Source organism: Tinamus guttatus, unplaced genomic scaffold (assembly GCF_059628265.1).
Source record: "Tinamus guttatus ecotype Peru unplaced genomic scaffold, ASM5962826v1 Tinamus_guttatus_pri_ptg000080l, whole genome shotgun sequence".
NCBI classification, from domain to species: domain Eukaryota; kingdom Metazoa; phylum Chordata; class Aves; order Tinamiformes; family Tinamidae; genus Tinamus; species Tinamus guttatus.
The window spans coordinates 599,111-617,031 of NW_028288614.1; the positions used below are offsets into that span (position 1 = coordinate 599,111).

At 38.6% G+C, this 17,921-nt stretch overlaps 1 protein-coding gene across 2 annotated transcripts in view; it reads right to left on the bottom strand.

The window, feature by feature from the left end:
* Positions 1 to 2,104: 2,104 nt before the first annotated feature.
* The window catches only part of CLIC5 (CLIC family member 5), a 66,250-nt gene continuing 50,433 nt past the window's right edge, over positions 2,105 to 17,921 (bottom strand). For both annotated transcript variants that reach the window (XM_088520119.1, XM_088520120.1), the window contains exons 5-6: positions 5,211 to 5,392; positions 2,105 to 2,485 (exon numbers count right to left, since the gene is read on the bottom strand). In XM_088520119.1, coding sequence (XP_088376245.1) covers positions 2,318 to 2,485; positions 5,211 to 5,392 — 350 coding nt within the window. In that variant the 3' untranslated portion in view covers positions 2,105 to 2,317. The remainder of the gene's footprint in view (positions 2,486 to 5,210; positions 5,393 to 17,921) is intronic.

Below are 17,921 nucleotides of genomic sequence, written 5' to 3' on the forward strand. Positions count from 1 at the left end.
TCAAAGATCACTAGTAATGGTGATTAAGCAAAACCACTAATTAAAATACAAGCCTGGAACATAACAACTGAGAAATATGCAGACTCTGTTGATCAGCATGCTCTTAGTTACACCATACTGAAAGTAAAAAACCCAGGTGACCTTTAATCGGAAAGCAGACTTTTCATTAGAAATGAATTTGCAGAGCATTGGCAATACTAATTTGCTAAACAGACAGAACACCCAGTGGGCTGGGTGAAAACAAAAACAGAAAGACAGACAGAAAGGACTGAGTTAATTAAAATAAATAAATAAATAATCAAGTTAATTAAAAAAAATCATAAATAACTCCAATCCCATAAAGAGTTGGTTTTTTTTCTTTCCTTTTTTCACCCTTTCTTTTTTTTTTTTCTTCTTTTAACAAGCCACATATGCTTATCCAGACATTTTTAATCTCATTAGGCTTTTTTGGCTGTTATTAGCGTTCTCCAAGCCAGCTGATTTCTCAGCAATATTTTTAAGAGCGTGAGCCTTTGCCCTCCAGTCTAGCCGTTGTTAAAATGTCCCATTCTATGGGAAGATGTGGGAGTTCATGGATTTTCTTCCAAGGTTTGGGAAAGTTCAGACCAAACTGATGGGCTGCCTGTGAAACAACCAGCTACGAAGTGTCTTCAGGGTCAACAAGCAACATTCTGCTCCCGGTTGGGTCAGGATGAAAAGCAGGATAATCCCACCAAACCAATAGAATTACTCCAGGTCTCATGAGCATTCTAGGGCAGACGCAAGCTTTATATTGTGCCTCCAGTTCTCCAGGTTTCTGCGTGCAAACAAGCCTGTTGCAGGAGTCCTCCACGTCACAGCTCAGCAGCATTCGCTTCCCCTGGAAATCAGGGCAACTCTTCACCGCTCTGATCAGAAGGGGAACCCCTCCGTGCTAGAGCTCAGCTTTATTTTATTATTGTATCTTTGTAAACAACTATAAAAGCCCTCAAATTGAACGCTGAGAGTCATGTATACCCCTGTAAATACTAGGGCAAGTGAGTTTCACACAAAAGAGCTGTCATTCTAAATCTGCTAAATTAATGTGCAGCTGGTCACTAGTTTAAAGCAGATTGCATCATGCAGATGCTACAGACAGGACAAAATAATCAGCTTCTGAAAGCAGAATCAACAGCCATTCAACCCGGACTGATAAATCCTGGAGGAGTGTGACAAAGGTGTCATGCATGCATGGATTTCTGCTAGCATTTTTGCCAATTTGCTGTCTGGGAATGTGCCTGCTTTTAGCCTGCTCTCCTTGAGACTCGCAGAGCAATCTGCTCCCTGGAAAGGAAGATGAGTTGTTGAAAGTGACCCATCCAAAGCAGTGCAAAGCAGAAAAGAGTGCTTCTCCTGTCTGAAATGTGTATGTAGCAATATATTTCTCTTGCCCGCCCAAGTTTCCCAAAATAGCAATATAAAAGAACCAGCAGCCATACAGTTGGTATGATAATATCCTAAATGGTTTCATTAGTTGTGCCGATCAGCCTGTTCATTCGAGTCAATACACTGCCCACATTACTGTTGGGTCTCAGTGTTTCCAACAACCTGCAGATCTACTGGGGATATTAGCACCACTCTTCCAAGGGTCAATATTCCTGCTCAATATTCCTCTAAACATTTGGATCCAAAAGCAACAAGTAAATTTTAAGCAAAGTAGCATCTGCAAATCTGACATATTCGTTCAGGCTTTCCTCACTTGCACCAAGTTAAAAATAAATACCTTATAAACTTCTGGGCCCGCTAAGAGAGAAGATGCATTTCAGAGGGTTTTTTTAAATATAACTGCTAGGAGGATATCTCCTTGGGCATCAAACTCTTTTTTTGCCCTCACTCACATTGTGCCCTGCCTCGAGGATCCCAATAGCAGTGAATAGATCACACTAGAAAAATGCATCCTTGAAATAACCTAGAGAAGAACCAGTCTGATATGTTACTAAATGACTTATTCGAAATTTCAGCTAATATCTTATTTTAAAAACTACAAATAAAACACAGTGTGAGATACTCCAGCATGAAGCAAGAAACTAATAAGGTGGATTCATTTCCAATACTGATTGTGAATAATACTAGTTGTGCCAGATACTAGGTTCAGATTTCAAAGGGCTTCTACTCCCCACCGGAGTTGCCTTTGCTTTCTCCAGGGAAAAGCAGATTTGTCCCAGATCAATACACTTTCTATGGGTGGAATCATAGGGATGCTGACCAGATAGCATAATGATAAGAATATCTTAAGGCAACAAGGATAAGTCTGTAAAATGGGGATCTCTCGGGGATATAGAGCCTCTGCCAAGATGAATTAGGATTTGCTGAGCCGCTTGGCCACGTCTGCATAGGCTTGCTCGATTTCTTTGTCTGCAGCACAGGTATTGGTGAATTCATCCCTGGCATAAGCGTTCTTCAGGTACCGCCACAGCCCCGTCATCTCTGTTGGGAACTCAAAGTTGCGATATTTCTTTGCAACAATCTAAAACAAAGACAAAACAGAAAATAAAAGCAACCTGCTGGTGATATTTCTCTAGACTCTTTTTTTTGGTCAGCTTCTTACTCTTTCTTGTCACATATTTGCACAGGAGAGAAACGCTTGGAGGCTCAGAAGCTTATAAAAGAAGACTTTGAAGAGGGACCATTTGTCCATCCCTACCTTGCAAAGGTGCTACTTGACCTGAGCACACTCCTATGCAATTGCCTGGAAACTATGACCAAATTAAGGCCTTTTATGTTACCTAAAGACGTAATTATTTTTACAATAATATTTTTGGCGCTTTCAACCATATTTATGTAGGTGTTGGCTGAGGTGCCAAACGAGAGCCAATCAGCTGAAAGCTTAAAAGGAAGATAGATTTAAGGTAAAGGTATCAGTAACAACTAAAATAAATGTGTATTTTGCTTGGCTGGTGATGTCAAACAATTTAATCCCCTACAGCTGTTGGAAGTATCTATCCATGATCATGCACAGGAAATATCCAGGGTGGTATGGGTCCCATGATGGAGAAACCAAGATGATTTAGCAAACGTTAAAAATAAAAGTATGAGGATAAACTGGGGAAAAAAGTGATTATTTAAAGACTTGTTAGACTAGGAAATTGTCTATCAAGGGAAATTCTCAATTACTAAAACACTCATGTCCTTATTCAGCAAAATATTTAAGTGCATACTTAATTTTAAGCACCTGTATAATACCACTGAAGTCAATGGGACTAATTTGTGCTTAAAGCTAGTTGGCTGGTCAAGTAGCTTGCTGGATTGCAACATTTCAGTTTTCCTGTAAGAATATACCATATCAGACAACTCTGTGCTGACAAAATAAAATAGCTGATAGGAAGGGATGAATTAGATAATTTAATGAATGCTTCCAATCTCTAATCTTTCTGACAGTATAAAATTGTTCCTGGGCATAAATTCCATACATATGTGCCACAAAGTTCCCCTATATTTTTAAAGTACATGGTAGACTTGTTTTCCATCCCAAGTTTCTTAGGACAGTCATGTTCTCAAAAATGATTATGATTTGTTTTTCTTACCATGATCCATTTTTTTCATAAGCAAGGTCAAATTCTGCCTAAATTGCATTTAATTAAACATTCTTGCCTTCAATGATGTGCCTTCAACACACAGGGAAGATAAAACACTCTGGCAATTTAAGTCAGTATTTTCACAATTTCCAGCAAGCATCTTTCATCAAATGAGAAAGTCTTTATAATTTACCTTTCTCTTCTGCCTGTAAAACACTTTTCAGACAATATCTTATGGTTATTACAGTTCTCCCATTTGAGAAAGTTTTTAACTATCTTTTGACATCTTTCTTTTTATCTCAAGCAATCAGGAAGTTGTAAGGGATCACACAATGGTTTTGCATTGTCTGACTCCAATGTCATCGGTGAAACTGAGCCAAAGAAAAAGCCAAACCTGTGAGCATATGATCACATTTCTTAACTGGAGACTTGGGTTTTTTTTTTTTTTTTCCTTTCTTTCTTTTTCTTTTTACATGTGTTCAGACAGCTCACATGGCTCAGTTTATACTTTGGCTCATGCAGCCAAGTTGGATACATGACTTGGCTTTACTTCCTAGCTTACTTAATTGCCCACGTCAGGGTCAGCCAGGTACTTGCTATATTCTAAAGAAACATGTTATTTGTGAAATTAAATAAGTAGGATGATGTACATCATTTGCACTGTGCAAGTGACCATGTACATCATGAATCCTGGCTCTCAGTGGTGATGCTGATTTGTTAACCTCTCTTTATAGAATATCAGCAGAAACAAAATCCCTGCCAAAAGATGCACTGCTGTTCTCAAATTACAAGCGCATGGGAACCGACGAAGTTTGACATCACTTTTAAGAATAATGGGATCTAATTGATATGAAACACTGAGCTGTTACTTGCATCAGGGTGATAATAAGAGACAAGGACACTTTTATGGTAACAGTGTCTTTGCTGCTAACCCATGACGTGACCTACTGTGTCACTCTGGTTCCCTCTGTACCAAGTAACAAGTTGCCTAAGTTAACCAATAGGAAATACTTAGGCTGAAAACCTGTGTTTCAAATTCTGATCTTCCAGGACTTAAGATACACTTGCTAATACACATGTTGGCTTTATGCTTAGTTGCCAGAATGATGGAAGAAATCTTCACTGTACTCATTTTATCTAATCTGTGTACTTGTTCATCCATTCTAGTTAGTGCAGGGAGGAAAGACCTGGGTTTCACAAAGCACAGTGGTCTTCTGCACATCTCTCAGGGAACATTGAGCGGGTGGCCATGTCTTTTTACAGGCTGTTTTCTTTACCTATACAGTTAGGTATCCTATAGAATAGGTGGTATAGAAGGTTAGGTGGTATAGAAGAGCTAGTATAGATAGGTTAGGTATAGAAGGTGAATTCTCAAGAATTACTGGAGAGCCGAGTCAGATCCTTAAATCTTACATACACCCAAAAGAAAATGGATTTTTCGGAAAACAAGGAAAGTTAACACTGAAAGGAACCTTTACACATTGCATAATCCACCTTTATACTTTTGGGCAATGCCTAAAAAAAGATGCAATACTGCATATATCAGACTCATTTATGTAGAAAGTAAGTGATTGGCAGATAAAGCAGCAGCAGCATTGATTGGCCTCAAAAGTACACATATGAATGAGGGCATAAGTGATGTCAGAGAAGATTTCTTTGTCACTTGCCACCTTTTACCTTAACAACATGGAGTTTGGGCAGAAGGTTGCAGTCAGCAAGAGTTAGGTCATCTCCATCCAGGAATCTGCGTTTAGACATCTTCTCCTCTTCAGTGCTGTTTGCATCAATCTCCTCAGGTAGAGGGGTTCTCAGATAGTCATCCAGCTTCTTCAAGGCCTTCACCAAACCTTTTTCAAGGGCTTTGTCAAAAAGTAATAAACGATTAGGACACGGTAGGAATTATTTGGGAATGCACATTATCAATGGCTCTGACAATACTTGGAGAAAAGGCAAGAACCATTTCTTTGTTGTTAGTTGCCTGAAAGTAAAGGTAACCCTCCAAAGGGAAATGGCAATACAGGCAGCTGCTATGCAATCTCATCTCCTCCTAACTAGCAGAAAAAGAGATTGTGGAAGAAAAGAATTGGTTGTCAGTACGATATTTCCTGCTACACATTTGCCCTATGGTGTTTTTTTGGTTTCTTGAGGCCATCTCACAGTAAGTTGGAGCCCTGCACAAATTATTTTTTCTAAGCAGTCAGGTGGGACTTTAGGTCTAAAAAAAATTGTGGGTTTATAACTTTTAAACCCCTTCCAGATTAATTAAAAGCAATAGCAATAATTCCAATGACGCTAGCCAGAGATCTATGGTACTGGATTCCCTCAATAAGTTGGAAGATACACAACAAGTGAAATAAAAGTAATGTGATGATAAACAAATAAAGAGTTACACAAAACAGATGAAATACTTAAACAGTTTTAAGATTCTCATTACTTTGGGTCCAATTGGGGTGCAAATTCTTTTTTTTTTTTTCATATGTCACAACAGAAAAGAGACTTTGGACCTCTCATTTCAAGAACTGCTCAAGCTGCAGCTCCAATGAACTCCAGACATAAAATGTCACCTAGATATAGCAGTATGCTGTAGAGTGATTTTTTTTAATTTATCAAGCTTTTTTGTTGTTGTTTTCCATCAGGATTGTACAAACACATGGCTGGTAACAATACATTCATGGAAAGTTGAATGAGTGTGCAAGTTATTCAAACTAAAAACACTCTGGGGCAAGAAGGATCTTTTGCTTCTGTGTGTTTGCAGGGTGACTAGCATAATGGAGTTCTTGCTCCCAGCAAGTGTCCCAAAGTGCTAAAACAGTATGAACAAGAAACAGCAAGAATTTACAATGTGAAAAAATAACAACATGACTCATGGGCTTAGGGCCAGAGTTTCAGCTGGTGAAAATTACCTGCAGTGATTTATACCTGCTGCAGATCTGGACCAGATTCAGCATTTTAGGCCTAATCCTGCTAAATCTTATACCTCTGAGTAACTTACTGCCTGTTCAGCCTGGAGAAGAGAAGGCTGAGAGGAAATCTGATTAGTGTCTATAAGTACCTCAAGGGAGCAGTGCGGAGGATGGTGCTGGCCTCTTTTCACTGGTGGCCACTGACAAAACTAGAGGAAATGGCCACAAACTGAAGCACCAAAAGTTCCACAGGAACTTAAGGAAAAATTTCTTAACAGTGAGGGTGACAGAGCCCTGGAACAGGCTGCCCAGAGAGGTTGTGGAGTCTCCTTCTCTGGAGATCTTCCAAACCCACTTGCACACAGTCCTGTGTCACGTGCTCTAGGTGACTCTGCGTGTGCAGGGGGGTTGGACAGGATGACCTCTAGAGGTCCCTTCCAACCTTAATGATTCTATGCTAACTTAGAGGAGACTACTCAATATGTTGAGTTACTCAAGTCATGTAAGACTACAAAGCCTAGGGAGATAAATATATTTCCAGGCCACAATATAAGTTCAATGGACTGCAGAAATAGCCCTGTATAGAACAGCTTGTTGGCACAGGTAGCTCGTCTGACTCTGCTGTGAACTGTTCCTGTGCTCTTGGCACGGGGAGAAAGGCTGTGTGTAGGGGCCGTTCAGCGAGCAGGAGCTGCACACCACAGAACGCGTGTTCTCTGCTGCCCTAACATCCATTAAACCTTACGCCAGTGGTTGGAAGTCAGATTACGCTGCCCGATGTCTTGCTTCCACTGAAGCCTCTTGGCCAAGCACCAAGGAGCCACACCAGCTCTTTTGTGGCTGCCTCCTAGACACAGTGGCAAATCACAGCTTAATTGATTGACTGGAGAAATGACTGCGATCCAAGTGAAAACACCCCAACAAACATAGCAGGGAGAGAAAGAATTTTATGTCTGAAAGCACAGCATCTAAAGCGACTGAAGTGTTGCCATCCATAAAACAAAAGTGTTGCCATCCCTTATTTAATCAATTCAAATTGAATTTTGACACTGATATTCTGCTGTCAGATCCTGGCAGTGCTGTCCTTAATCATCTGCAGCTGTGCTCTGCTGCACAACTTCTACTGAAGGGTAATAACTACATGGCGTGTAATATACCCCCATGTGGCAACACTCTAAATATTTAGCAATCTTTTTTGTTTTGACCCATAACACCTGTTGAATAGATTGTTCTCCTTCTCTTGGTCAGCCTCAGACTATGTTCTCTTACAGTGAATTCATTTAGAGACAATAGAATCAAATTACTGCAGTTTAATTCAATTTTGCTTATTTGGATTTGAGAAAACTGGTTTAAGACTGAGCATTTTCCAGCATTTTCCTTTACCCAGTAATATTTTTGGTTCTTCACGTCATCTATTCAATATTTCAAGTAGAAGCACTATGTTAGATGCTCTGAGCTACCTTAGAGGGTCAGTGCTTTTAAGGACAGGAGCAGCAGGTGAGAAGTATTTATGCAACTCTTCTCTGGAACTTATTAGGATTTTGCTTTTTCTTTTTTTCCCCCCATCTTATTGATATATCAAAGTGCGTCATGGCTGTCTCAAAAACAATGCTTGGAGAGAAGCCTACTTGTGACAGTGAGAAAAACATTTATCTGAATTCATACTTGGCACTCACACATGACTGCTTTAGGCCAAAAATAAGCATGTGTTCAGGGTTCAGTGCATCTGTGACATACTCCATAGGCTCTGCTGGCATCAACGGGATCCTATGATCTCCCAATGAAATCACCACAAGGGTCAAGCATCTCTCATATTCTGATAATGAAGACCTGGACCACTACTTGTGACACCAGCGTATTGTATGACCCCATTTAACTAAACAAAATCCTCCTGATCTTAGTAAAACTCCCCAGACAACCATGAATTAAGAACAGTAGAGAACAAGGGAGAACTGCTTTTCTTCCAAACTGAGTAATGACAGAATTTTGAAAAGCTAAGAGAATTAAGAGCTCGAAATTCCATTTTTGAATGGAGTTTAGGTGTCCAGAGTCAGATTTTAAAGCCTTTACATGTTTGCAAAGGTTTTTTTTTTCTTTCTTTTTTGTAAAACCATACGCAAATGTCTACGTGGTAAAACCTAATTTTTAGGCATCCCATCAATCACTGCCATGAGGTGAACATCCAGGTTTATCTATATAATGCATAGGAAATCTTAGATTTCTAAAGAAATGGACTGAGAGAAATCTATACCTTGAATAGGAGATTGTGGAGATAGTCCATACAATTTTGAAGCAAGAGACTTCTAAACCCCACATACCAGAGTTTAGTGTCTAATTCTGGCATGGCGGGAGGAACCCATCATATATCATAATTCACCATTTTAATTTCTCACAAAAACATATGAGGAAGTGCTGTACTTTTACCAAGGGTAAAAGGAGAGCAATTTCCTGGAATCTGGAAGACAGTTTCAAATGCCCCTTCAATATGATGTCAGTCGAGCTCTCCCAGGTTAGTAGAGTATCAGGTAATCCCTATGGCTCTACTCTTGAACTGCTTCACTTTCCATAAATCATTTAACATTCACTGGATCATGACTGAAGCCTGACAGCAAAGGAGAAAGCCTGAAAAACTAGCTCTCATGCTTCCTATCTTATCTAGTCAATATTTAAGAATTTTATGAAATGTGAAAAAAAAAGCAGAGAGACAAGAAATCAAGAAATGCCCTCCTTTGAACATTCCACAGCTCCAAAGGTTTTGCAGCCCTTGATCCAGACCTTTAAAGGAATGTGACTGATTCCCCATTTGTGAATATACTGCCACAAAGAATTTCAAAAGATGCCCAGCAGCTAATTTTCATGGTACCTTTATCCCCTTGGCAACATGGTTAAACAACTAAATGGGTTTGTTGATAACAGCTGAGTCTTTTCTGAAAATTGCATTTAATCTCCACTAAAGTAAGTAATTAAGGTTAAATGTATAGGTTTGAATTAACTCCCCTGATCTTCCTCTGTAGTTGGTGGAATCTTCTTCTTTGTATTGCACTTAGTTTGGGTGGCTTCGAAGTCAGCTTTACGGAGAACTTTTTCCTAATCTTGCATTGTCTTGGTAGCGGCAGGGTGGAGGATTTAATATTGCAACACCAAGTGGGGCTATGCCAGAGAAAGTAGCACTACATTGATTTTAAGAATTTTACTTCCAATTACTTCCCCACCCTGCAGTCCTTTAGTATAAACTGAGACATCCGCAATGTGATCAGCTCTAGAAAAGAAGTCCTGTCATCAGGTTACCAATGCAACAACTGCAGATGTCTGAACTGATAGAAACCATCCTTCTGGATGGTGAAATCACCAAGCACAAAGACACTACCACTGTACTGCCTCCACAGTGATGAATTTCATATAGCTTCAAATTTCAAGAGGTTCTGAGGTCTACCTGTGCAGGTACAAAATATGTGGTGGCACCACCTCTCAATTTCATCTCTAGTCCATTCTGGACTATTTATGCTGCCAAAGACAACTTAGAGCAATCATGGTCCTGCTATGTTATACCACCAAAAGTAAATAAATATATTAGTATTAAAAAACCTCATGAGTTCTTTGTGATTTTCCTTCCTCCCTTTCAAATCGTGCCTTTATACAACTTTACTTAAGAATCTTGAGCTAGAAGCCAGAAAAATAACACTTTCCAACCTCAAAGTAACCACAGAACACTTAATGAATGTATTACCATCTGTCAAATGCACAGGGTGAGGTTCAATTTAGCTGATAATACCTAATTCACAGTGACGCTCTGTTTTCAGCAAAAGGTTACTTGATGCTGAACAATGAGATTAACAAATCCTGACAAGCACAGAATTACAAATAATGTAACAAAAGTTAATAATTGGCAAAATTTTGCTCTCAGTTACACTGACATAAAGGAAGAGTAACTTCACACTGTCAACAAGCTATTCCGTATTTACTCCAGTTCAACCAAGAACAGACTTTGGCTCTGTTACTCAACTCTTCAAGCAAAAACTTCCTTAAACTATTAGCCTGTGCAACTATTTCCAGGGGACAAAGAAAAATCCTTGTGTCTTGAAACATTTATACCACAACTGAACAAAACATTGGAAAATATAATGCATGGAGCAATCCTGCAAGTCAAGGGCAAGGCTAGATGACAAAGCCTCGTTACCAGGTACTTAGGGTGAAATTCTGGCCATGTTGAAGCCAGTGGAAGTTCTGCTGTTGACTCCAGAATCTTCAGTTAAGATTCCTCCAACAGCTTTCAAAGCCAAAAGGGAGTCCTATAATCAGTTATTCTGACCTCTGAAATAATGCTGGCCATAAAACTTCAAACATCCTAAGTCTTTTCCATCTCTATTTTCTACGGGTCAAATAAGGCTGAAGCAAAATGGAAAGTAACTAGAAAGTAGTAAAAGAAAAGTGGTTTGGAAAAAGTAAAACTGATTCAGACTGTCCACACCCACAACATTCACAGAGGTCAGACAAGGACTCTTCTTCCCCTTCCTTGAACTCCAAATATTTCCTTCCTTACTGGGATGAGGAGGAATAACAAAGCAGACAAAGAACATAAGCACCAATCTATGTGGCCTGAAGAAGCTACTGAAAGGCGAATCATTCCATCCTAAAATAGAAGCCCAGGAAACAGTGAATTTCCCACCACAGGAGCCTCTCTCTCTTCTGAGGACAGACTGGCTACTTAAATTTAACATAGCTAAAAATACAGATTTTATTTGTCAGAAAAATTGCCTGAGTGGGTCCATTTGAAGGTTGAGGATTTTACTTGATAGTTATTACAGGAGGAGATGCAGAGCACAGAGGGCGCAATAAAGGGATTAAGAATAATGTATTCCTTGGCCAAGTTGAATATAAAAACTACTTCATTTAAGTCAAACCAAAGCAAAAAAAAAAAGTTCAATTTCTAAAAACTAAATAGCAGAAAATTTTCAAGCAAACAAAACAACTAAAAGAAAGCATGTTATGAGATGGTTGATTAAATAAATCATTCATAGCTATTCAATCATTTTCAAAATACTTTTAAAATGCTACTAATCCTTAAAAAATCCTTTCCAAAAGAGAAAAAGAAACTCCTGTTTGAAAAAGATTAAGAGAAAATATCTTTACTTTTCAAAACAAGACATGATTCAACAAATTCCACTTGCATTTGCCTATAAATCATGTTCACCAATCACCCCATGGTATTTTTGTCAGATAATTTTTTTGTCACAAAATATTTTTATTCAATCCACTGTAAAATATATGCGACCATCTTCACAAGTGGTTGCCACCAGTTTCCCAGGGACAACAGGACTTCAAAGTTATCAAAGCCCAGCTGTCATCTGAACCCACCTGAAACTGACCTCAGCAGAACTGCATGGTTCTTATTTGTCAAGCCCAGGAAAGTTCAACAAACTATAATCTATGTACAAATGAACAATGATTCCTGCTGCTACCCAGGATAACTGATCGATGCTTTTTCTTTTTACTACTTTCTTCCACTGCCTTCTACTAAGATTTATCCCATAACACACGCAAATGAACTTGGTGAAATATGCAATGAGGGAAAGGAGGGAACAGTATATAAATATTCACAGTCTCGCACAAACAACCTGAGATTTATTTTTCCTTTAAAAAAACAAACCACCTTTCCTGATCACTTCCAGATTCACAGTTTTGATATTATATGAGACCCAATACTGTTTTCTGGTAGGAGAGGGAAAACAGTTAAGAAAACAGCAATTTAAGGTAAGAAAATAATATTCTGCTGGTTTGACAGTCTGATTAAAGACCAAGGATTCATACTTCCACTCTCTTTTTCTTTTTTGTTTTCCTCAATCCTGCTCATTTTTTCAAGCAGAATCAACAGAATACTGCAACTTTAATAAATACCTACAATAAATAAATTAATCCTCCTCACATGGAACAGTTCTGACAACAGCAAGCATCTTCCTAGATTGAGCAGTTTGTGACCCTCTCTGTGATTTCAGTACAACCCTTGAGATCCGAGTGCCTCCTCTGCTTAGCCATTTAAAAGTCAGGCAACTTGTCTAAACTAGTTGTGTATGTTCCCCTTTTGCTCAAACATCTCCAAAGGGCAAGTCCTTCCGAATGCCTGAGACACCTGATTTAAGCTGGTGTGACTCATCTGCACATGCCCTTCTCCCTACCCCAATTCTAGAGGAAGCTTGAAGAACTAGCTCAGACTAGACACTTAACTCCCAAGGAGGTGAATTTAAGTAAGATGAATCCTATCCTTTGAATGTAATTTCACAGTTCACCCAAGTGATATAGGATAATACCTCTTTTTTTTTTAAGTTGTTTACATACTTAGTGCTAACTTCTCAAAGAAACAGGAACTCTCAGAGGAGCTTCTCAAAGTATATTGCATATCTGAGCACTGCAGCATCCCATTTCCAGGCATATTTCTGCTTTGTGGGAGTCCCATTTCTGAGCAGGAATCCAGGGATATATTGAGCAGCCAGTGAGTGAATAGTCATCATGCTAGCCATAGGAAATGCGGAGGCAACGGATGGAGGTTTGGCTCCCATGAATCCAAGGCATTTAGACGCCTACCTCTGGGCCAGAGGGAGTTTCTGGGGTGAATCATCTCTTCTATTAAAGATGATCCACTCTAGATAAATAATTCAATATTCACTGGAACAGAGACTTGAGCACATTCCCACAATAAAGCTAAATGCCCATATAAGCAAACCAAAAAGTTGCACTCTGTTTTCATTCATTTAATGAATCAATTAAATGATCAATTAAATGAATATCTCATTGTGTACACCACAGGGAAAGAGATGCATCTGTCATTCCCCAGGCACTCAGCTTTGCTGGTTAGAGTACAGGAGTTCATATTCTTCCCCCACATTAGGCAGACCTGGGATTTGAAGAAGGCAAACTCCTGGTAAGAGTTCAGGAGGAGATACAACTGGAATGGGAGAAGTAAATGATGCAGGCAAACAAACTAGCAACATTGGCTACAGGCTGCCTCTCAGACTTGCTCTAAACTAAGCAAAAATAGGCAAAATTTTTGCATAAAAGTTGGCACATATGTTCTGTTTAGGTCCAGGCATAGATAACAAATCCTAGCAGCAGTTCAGCCAAGGTTCTAGGGAACGGTGCTCAAATACAGTGATTAGATGGCCAAAGCAAACCTAGAAATGCAGACACATTGAAAATTTACTGACCTAAGTTCTTAAATTACTTAAGGATAAGATTTACTTTGCCTAACTTGAGCCACCTAAATGTGGCTAGTGTCACACTTAAATGTACCCAGTATCTAGTCCAACCTAGTTTGACTAGGCTGCATTATAGATAGAGATGAAGTTAGGCACTTATAGAGGAAGTTATCTCAATTTTACATGAATCAAACTGCATTTCAGAGATTTTACGCATTTTATGTCTCTCCCTACTGATCACAAAAGGAAACAAGATGAGTGACTCACTGATCTCTATCTTTGGGTCTAACAAACTTAGGAGATACGAGCCCTTTCTTGTTACCCTCTCTTCCTTTACCTTCCTAGCCTATCTACAGACTCTTAACAATGTGGATTATTTAATCAGAGCTTCTCCCCAAAGGTTTGGGATACTTTGGCAGATCCATCTAAAAAAAGTCACAGAAAATATGCTGCTTTACACAGGGGAGACCTTGAGTTGAAACCTTTAATCTCCACCTACCCTTTCCTCAGCTAGAGCATGATGATCTGTGGACTAAAGAGTTTACATGAATTTAGGAGACATGAGTTCAAGTTTGTTCTTCCCAAGATATGTACATGACCCTACAAAAAAAGATTAAAATTTTCTGTGTTTCAATTTCCTATAGGCAAAATAAGAACAATAACCCTCTTCAACCACATCAGACATTGTAGAAATGAATACATCACATGTTTTGAGGTGCTCTGGAGATAGGGACTATATTAGTTTTGGAGAGCTGACCATTTTCCAGTTATGTTGAATCATAGAAAGGGTCAATTTTCGCCTCTTCCAGAACTAGATTTTTACCAACATTGCTAAAAGAAGTAATGCACCAGCCATGGACATTTGTTTCAGGTTAGAGGGGGATAGGAAGGTGAGTATTCTCTTGAAAAGCTGTGTGAAGTATCTGAATTTGAAGACCAAGGGCATCAGTTCTATGTTCTTGTCTCTTCATGACAGTCCAACTATAAGAATCACAAAAAGAACAAGCTTTTTTTTTTTTTTCTTTGACAACATCTGTCCTACTCCCAAATAACGCCTAGTGCAACAGGTGCATTGATAATATCACTAAAAAGAAAACACACTTTTTCAAGCATCTAAAAAGATTTGCTTTTGAATTATTTCTGTCTCTAGATTAACAACTCAAATTTCTTCCTCCACTTTGCTTAATCAGTTTTACAGTGAAGGCAGAAAGCAAATATAAGATTTGTAAAGTTGTGAAGAATGCATTTGGAGCATCTTCAAACGCTGTTTTAAAGGAAAAAAAAACGCAGGTGTTAGAATGATGCCCCCCTAAAAGCGTTCATTTCCAAGCCTCCTGCTAGTTGAAATGACCCTGAGGGCAGGAAGCAACTGAATGTAAAATTACTGGCCTACAAGTGCCCCAGGAAAAAACAGTACCTAACTTGCATTTCACAAATCATCTGAACTCTGTAGCAGCATGTCAGTGACAAGTATCATTTCTAGAGCACATTGCAGAGGGTCTAATGCTGACCCCTATGATACCAGTTTTGTGCAGTTGTCCCTACACCAAATGCAGACAAGCAGCAGCATCAGAACCTTGAAAAAAGGGAAAAATCAATCTCTGCACATTATAAAGCCACATATTTATAGTATAAGATTATCACTCCAATATCCTGATTTTTAAGATGCTGTATGTTTGTTGAGAGTGCAAAGTTTTGTTTAACTAGCAAAGCGCAAACATGATGATTCTGGAACTAACAAAGAAAAACTAACTACAGACTGTTTTTGCTTTAAAATAAGGCTGAAGTCAGCTTCTGGTACAGTAGAACTGGACTTTAGTGACAGTGCTATGAGGACCCCTTGTGTTCTAACATTTAAGCAAACAAAACTGTTTCTAAACAAGCGGTTGATGTTAATGAACTTAATATTCATCATACTTATCATGCTTAATACTATCAATTTCTTTCAATGCTACATCCGTAGTGGAGAAATTTTATTTTTATTACAGCAATATAATTCCAGTTACCTTTCACAGATTTAAACTATGTTTTTTCACTTGCACAGCGGTACAATGAAGATACAAGAGATGGAAACTCAGCAGAGAGATGGGGAAAAGTCTGATTTTCCTCTAGTGTCACTTGTCACTCTCTGTATAATCTATGGGATCTAAACAAAGTGGCTCAAGATCTGGAGCAAGATGGAGGGAGATGATTCTAGTGTAGTCGATTATACTGGTCTATAAACTGTCCACTCCTTAAGACAACATTTGTGTATTATATGGCATAACATAATTATTAGAAGCATATATATACATTTAGATATCATAGCCAACAGAATTAGAGGATGAAATTTTAAAGTTTACTGAGTTCCCCAAACTCTCAATCTAGTAGCAAATTTCAGACCTATTTTTTTATCCTAATGTTTCCAGGATTCAAAAATGGACAGGGAAATGCAAAATGAATAAGGTGATGAAACTGTCAAATGAATCAAGTTTCCCAATATGTCCTTTCCCATTTCCTTTCTGCTTTTGAGATTTTTGTTTCAAGCCCCACAAAATGACATAATCATGATCATCATGATTAAGCCTCAAATAAAGATCTCTGTGAGAAGAAGTAGCAAAAAGAGATATAATCATGTTTGGACATATAGAAAGCTTCAAGTATTAGTAGAAAGGTCATTCCCCAACTGTCCTGTTGCAACTAATATAAAAAACATTCTCCCCAGTTCTGTCGTCCCAGGTAAAGAGGGCTTTGGAAATTCCAGAGAGAGGCCAAAGGAGAACAACAGTAGCGCTCAATGACTGGAAAACAAGCCTCAAAATATCACGTTTGAAGAGTCTATTTATTCAGCTTCTCAGAGGTTAAGAGGCTGATGTGTCAGCTACTCACCCATGGATAAAATAGCTGAGAAGGGAGAAGGGAGCCCTTCAGCCTTGCAGACAGGGCATGAAAAGGTCTAACAGTTGGAAGTGGGGCAAATTCAAGTTTAAAATCGATCTATTTCCTTATTATTAAAACAATGAAGAATTTAAGCTACAAACAAGGATGGGGAGAAGGTAGATTGACTTCCTGGAGTGTTTATGAGGAGATTAAGACACAGCAACCTTGATGCAGTTCTGGAGAAATGCTACTTCTGGAATGAAGGGGTCACACAAGCAGGTGATGAAGGCACTTATGAATCTCTAATGTCATCTTTTATGTCTTGGAAAAGGACAGAAGTGGATTGTCTCTATTGCCTTCAATGTCTATTTGTTCCTAGCTAACTACCATAATTAAATCTCCTGTTTCAAGGCTGGAGATATTTGCAAAGACAACCAAACCTTTCCTCACAATATACAATTAACCAGATGTTTTCTGGGGTTCATCTGCCAGAAATGAGAACAGCTGGACTTAGTGTTGGGTGGATCAGTGCTTTGCAGTGGTGCAGAAAGTTTTGGTAAGTAGATTCAGGGTCAACCTGGTTCCAGATTAAGGCCCAGGAAAGAATTATCTTTCAGATCTGGCTGTCTGAATCAGCAGGGATTCACTTTTCTCTTCAAAGCAGAATGTGGACCAACTATTACCATCACCTGGGTATTTCACATCCAATAAAATCTTCCTCTGAAGAGGACATTGTGCACAAGAGACAACTGGTTTCTCCGACCTCTGCCTGTGACACAGAACACCTTATAGCTGAGGCTATGAGTATTTATTATTTTATTTACAGGCATAGTATTTCAAAGGACTAAAATACTAAAATATATGTGCTAAACATGCAAAATTGATTTGGCTTTCATATGAAGGAGATAAATAATCTAAATAATCCAAAGTCTCCTCAAGCTTCAGACACTGAGAAATTATGAAGCTTTTTCTGCAGTCTGAAGAATCTAGATATTTAGAAAGGAAGTACACCTCCTGGTATCATTTAATCACCTCATTACCAGCACTACTTTTAAGATAAAGGGCAAATATTTAAGATCTGGTCTAACAAGGAAATTAGCAACATTGATTTTCAGTTATGTTTCATTCTTTTCCCGGTTATTTTATGAAGAACATTTGCATGCATAAAACAAAAAATATGTTTTGGGAAAAAAAAAAAAGGATTCTGGGCCAATCCTTTTCCCTTTGAAGTCACTAAAAGTTTTGGAAACTGACTTCAGGAGCTAGTCACTGGGTTCTCTATCATGTGATATCTTCTACAACTGCTAAATATAAGCTTGTGAATAATTCTCTTAGGGAGAGGAAAAAAAAAAAAAGGCTATTTGGGTGTTTAGACATTTGCTCATGTAAGATTTGGACATGTTACTGAACAAGGGCATAACTTCATCTAAATCCTT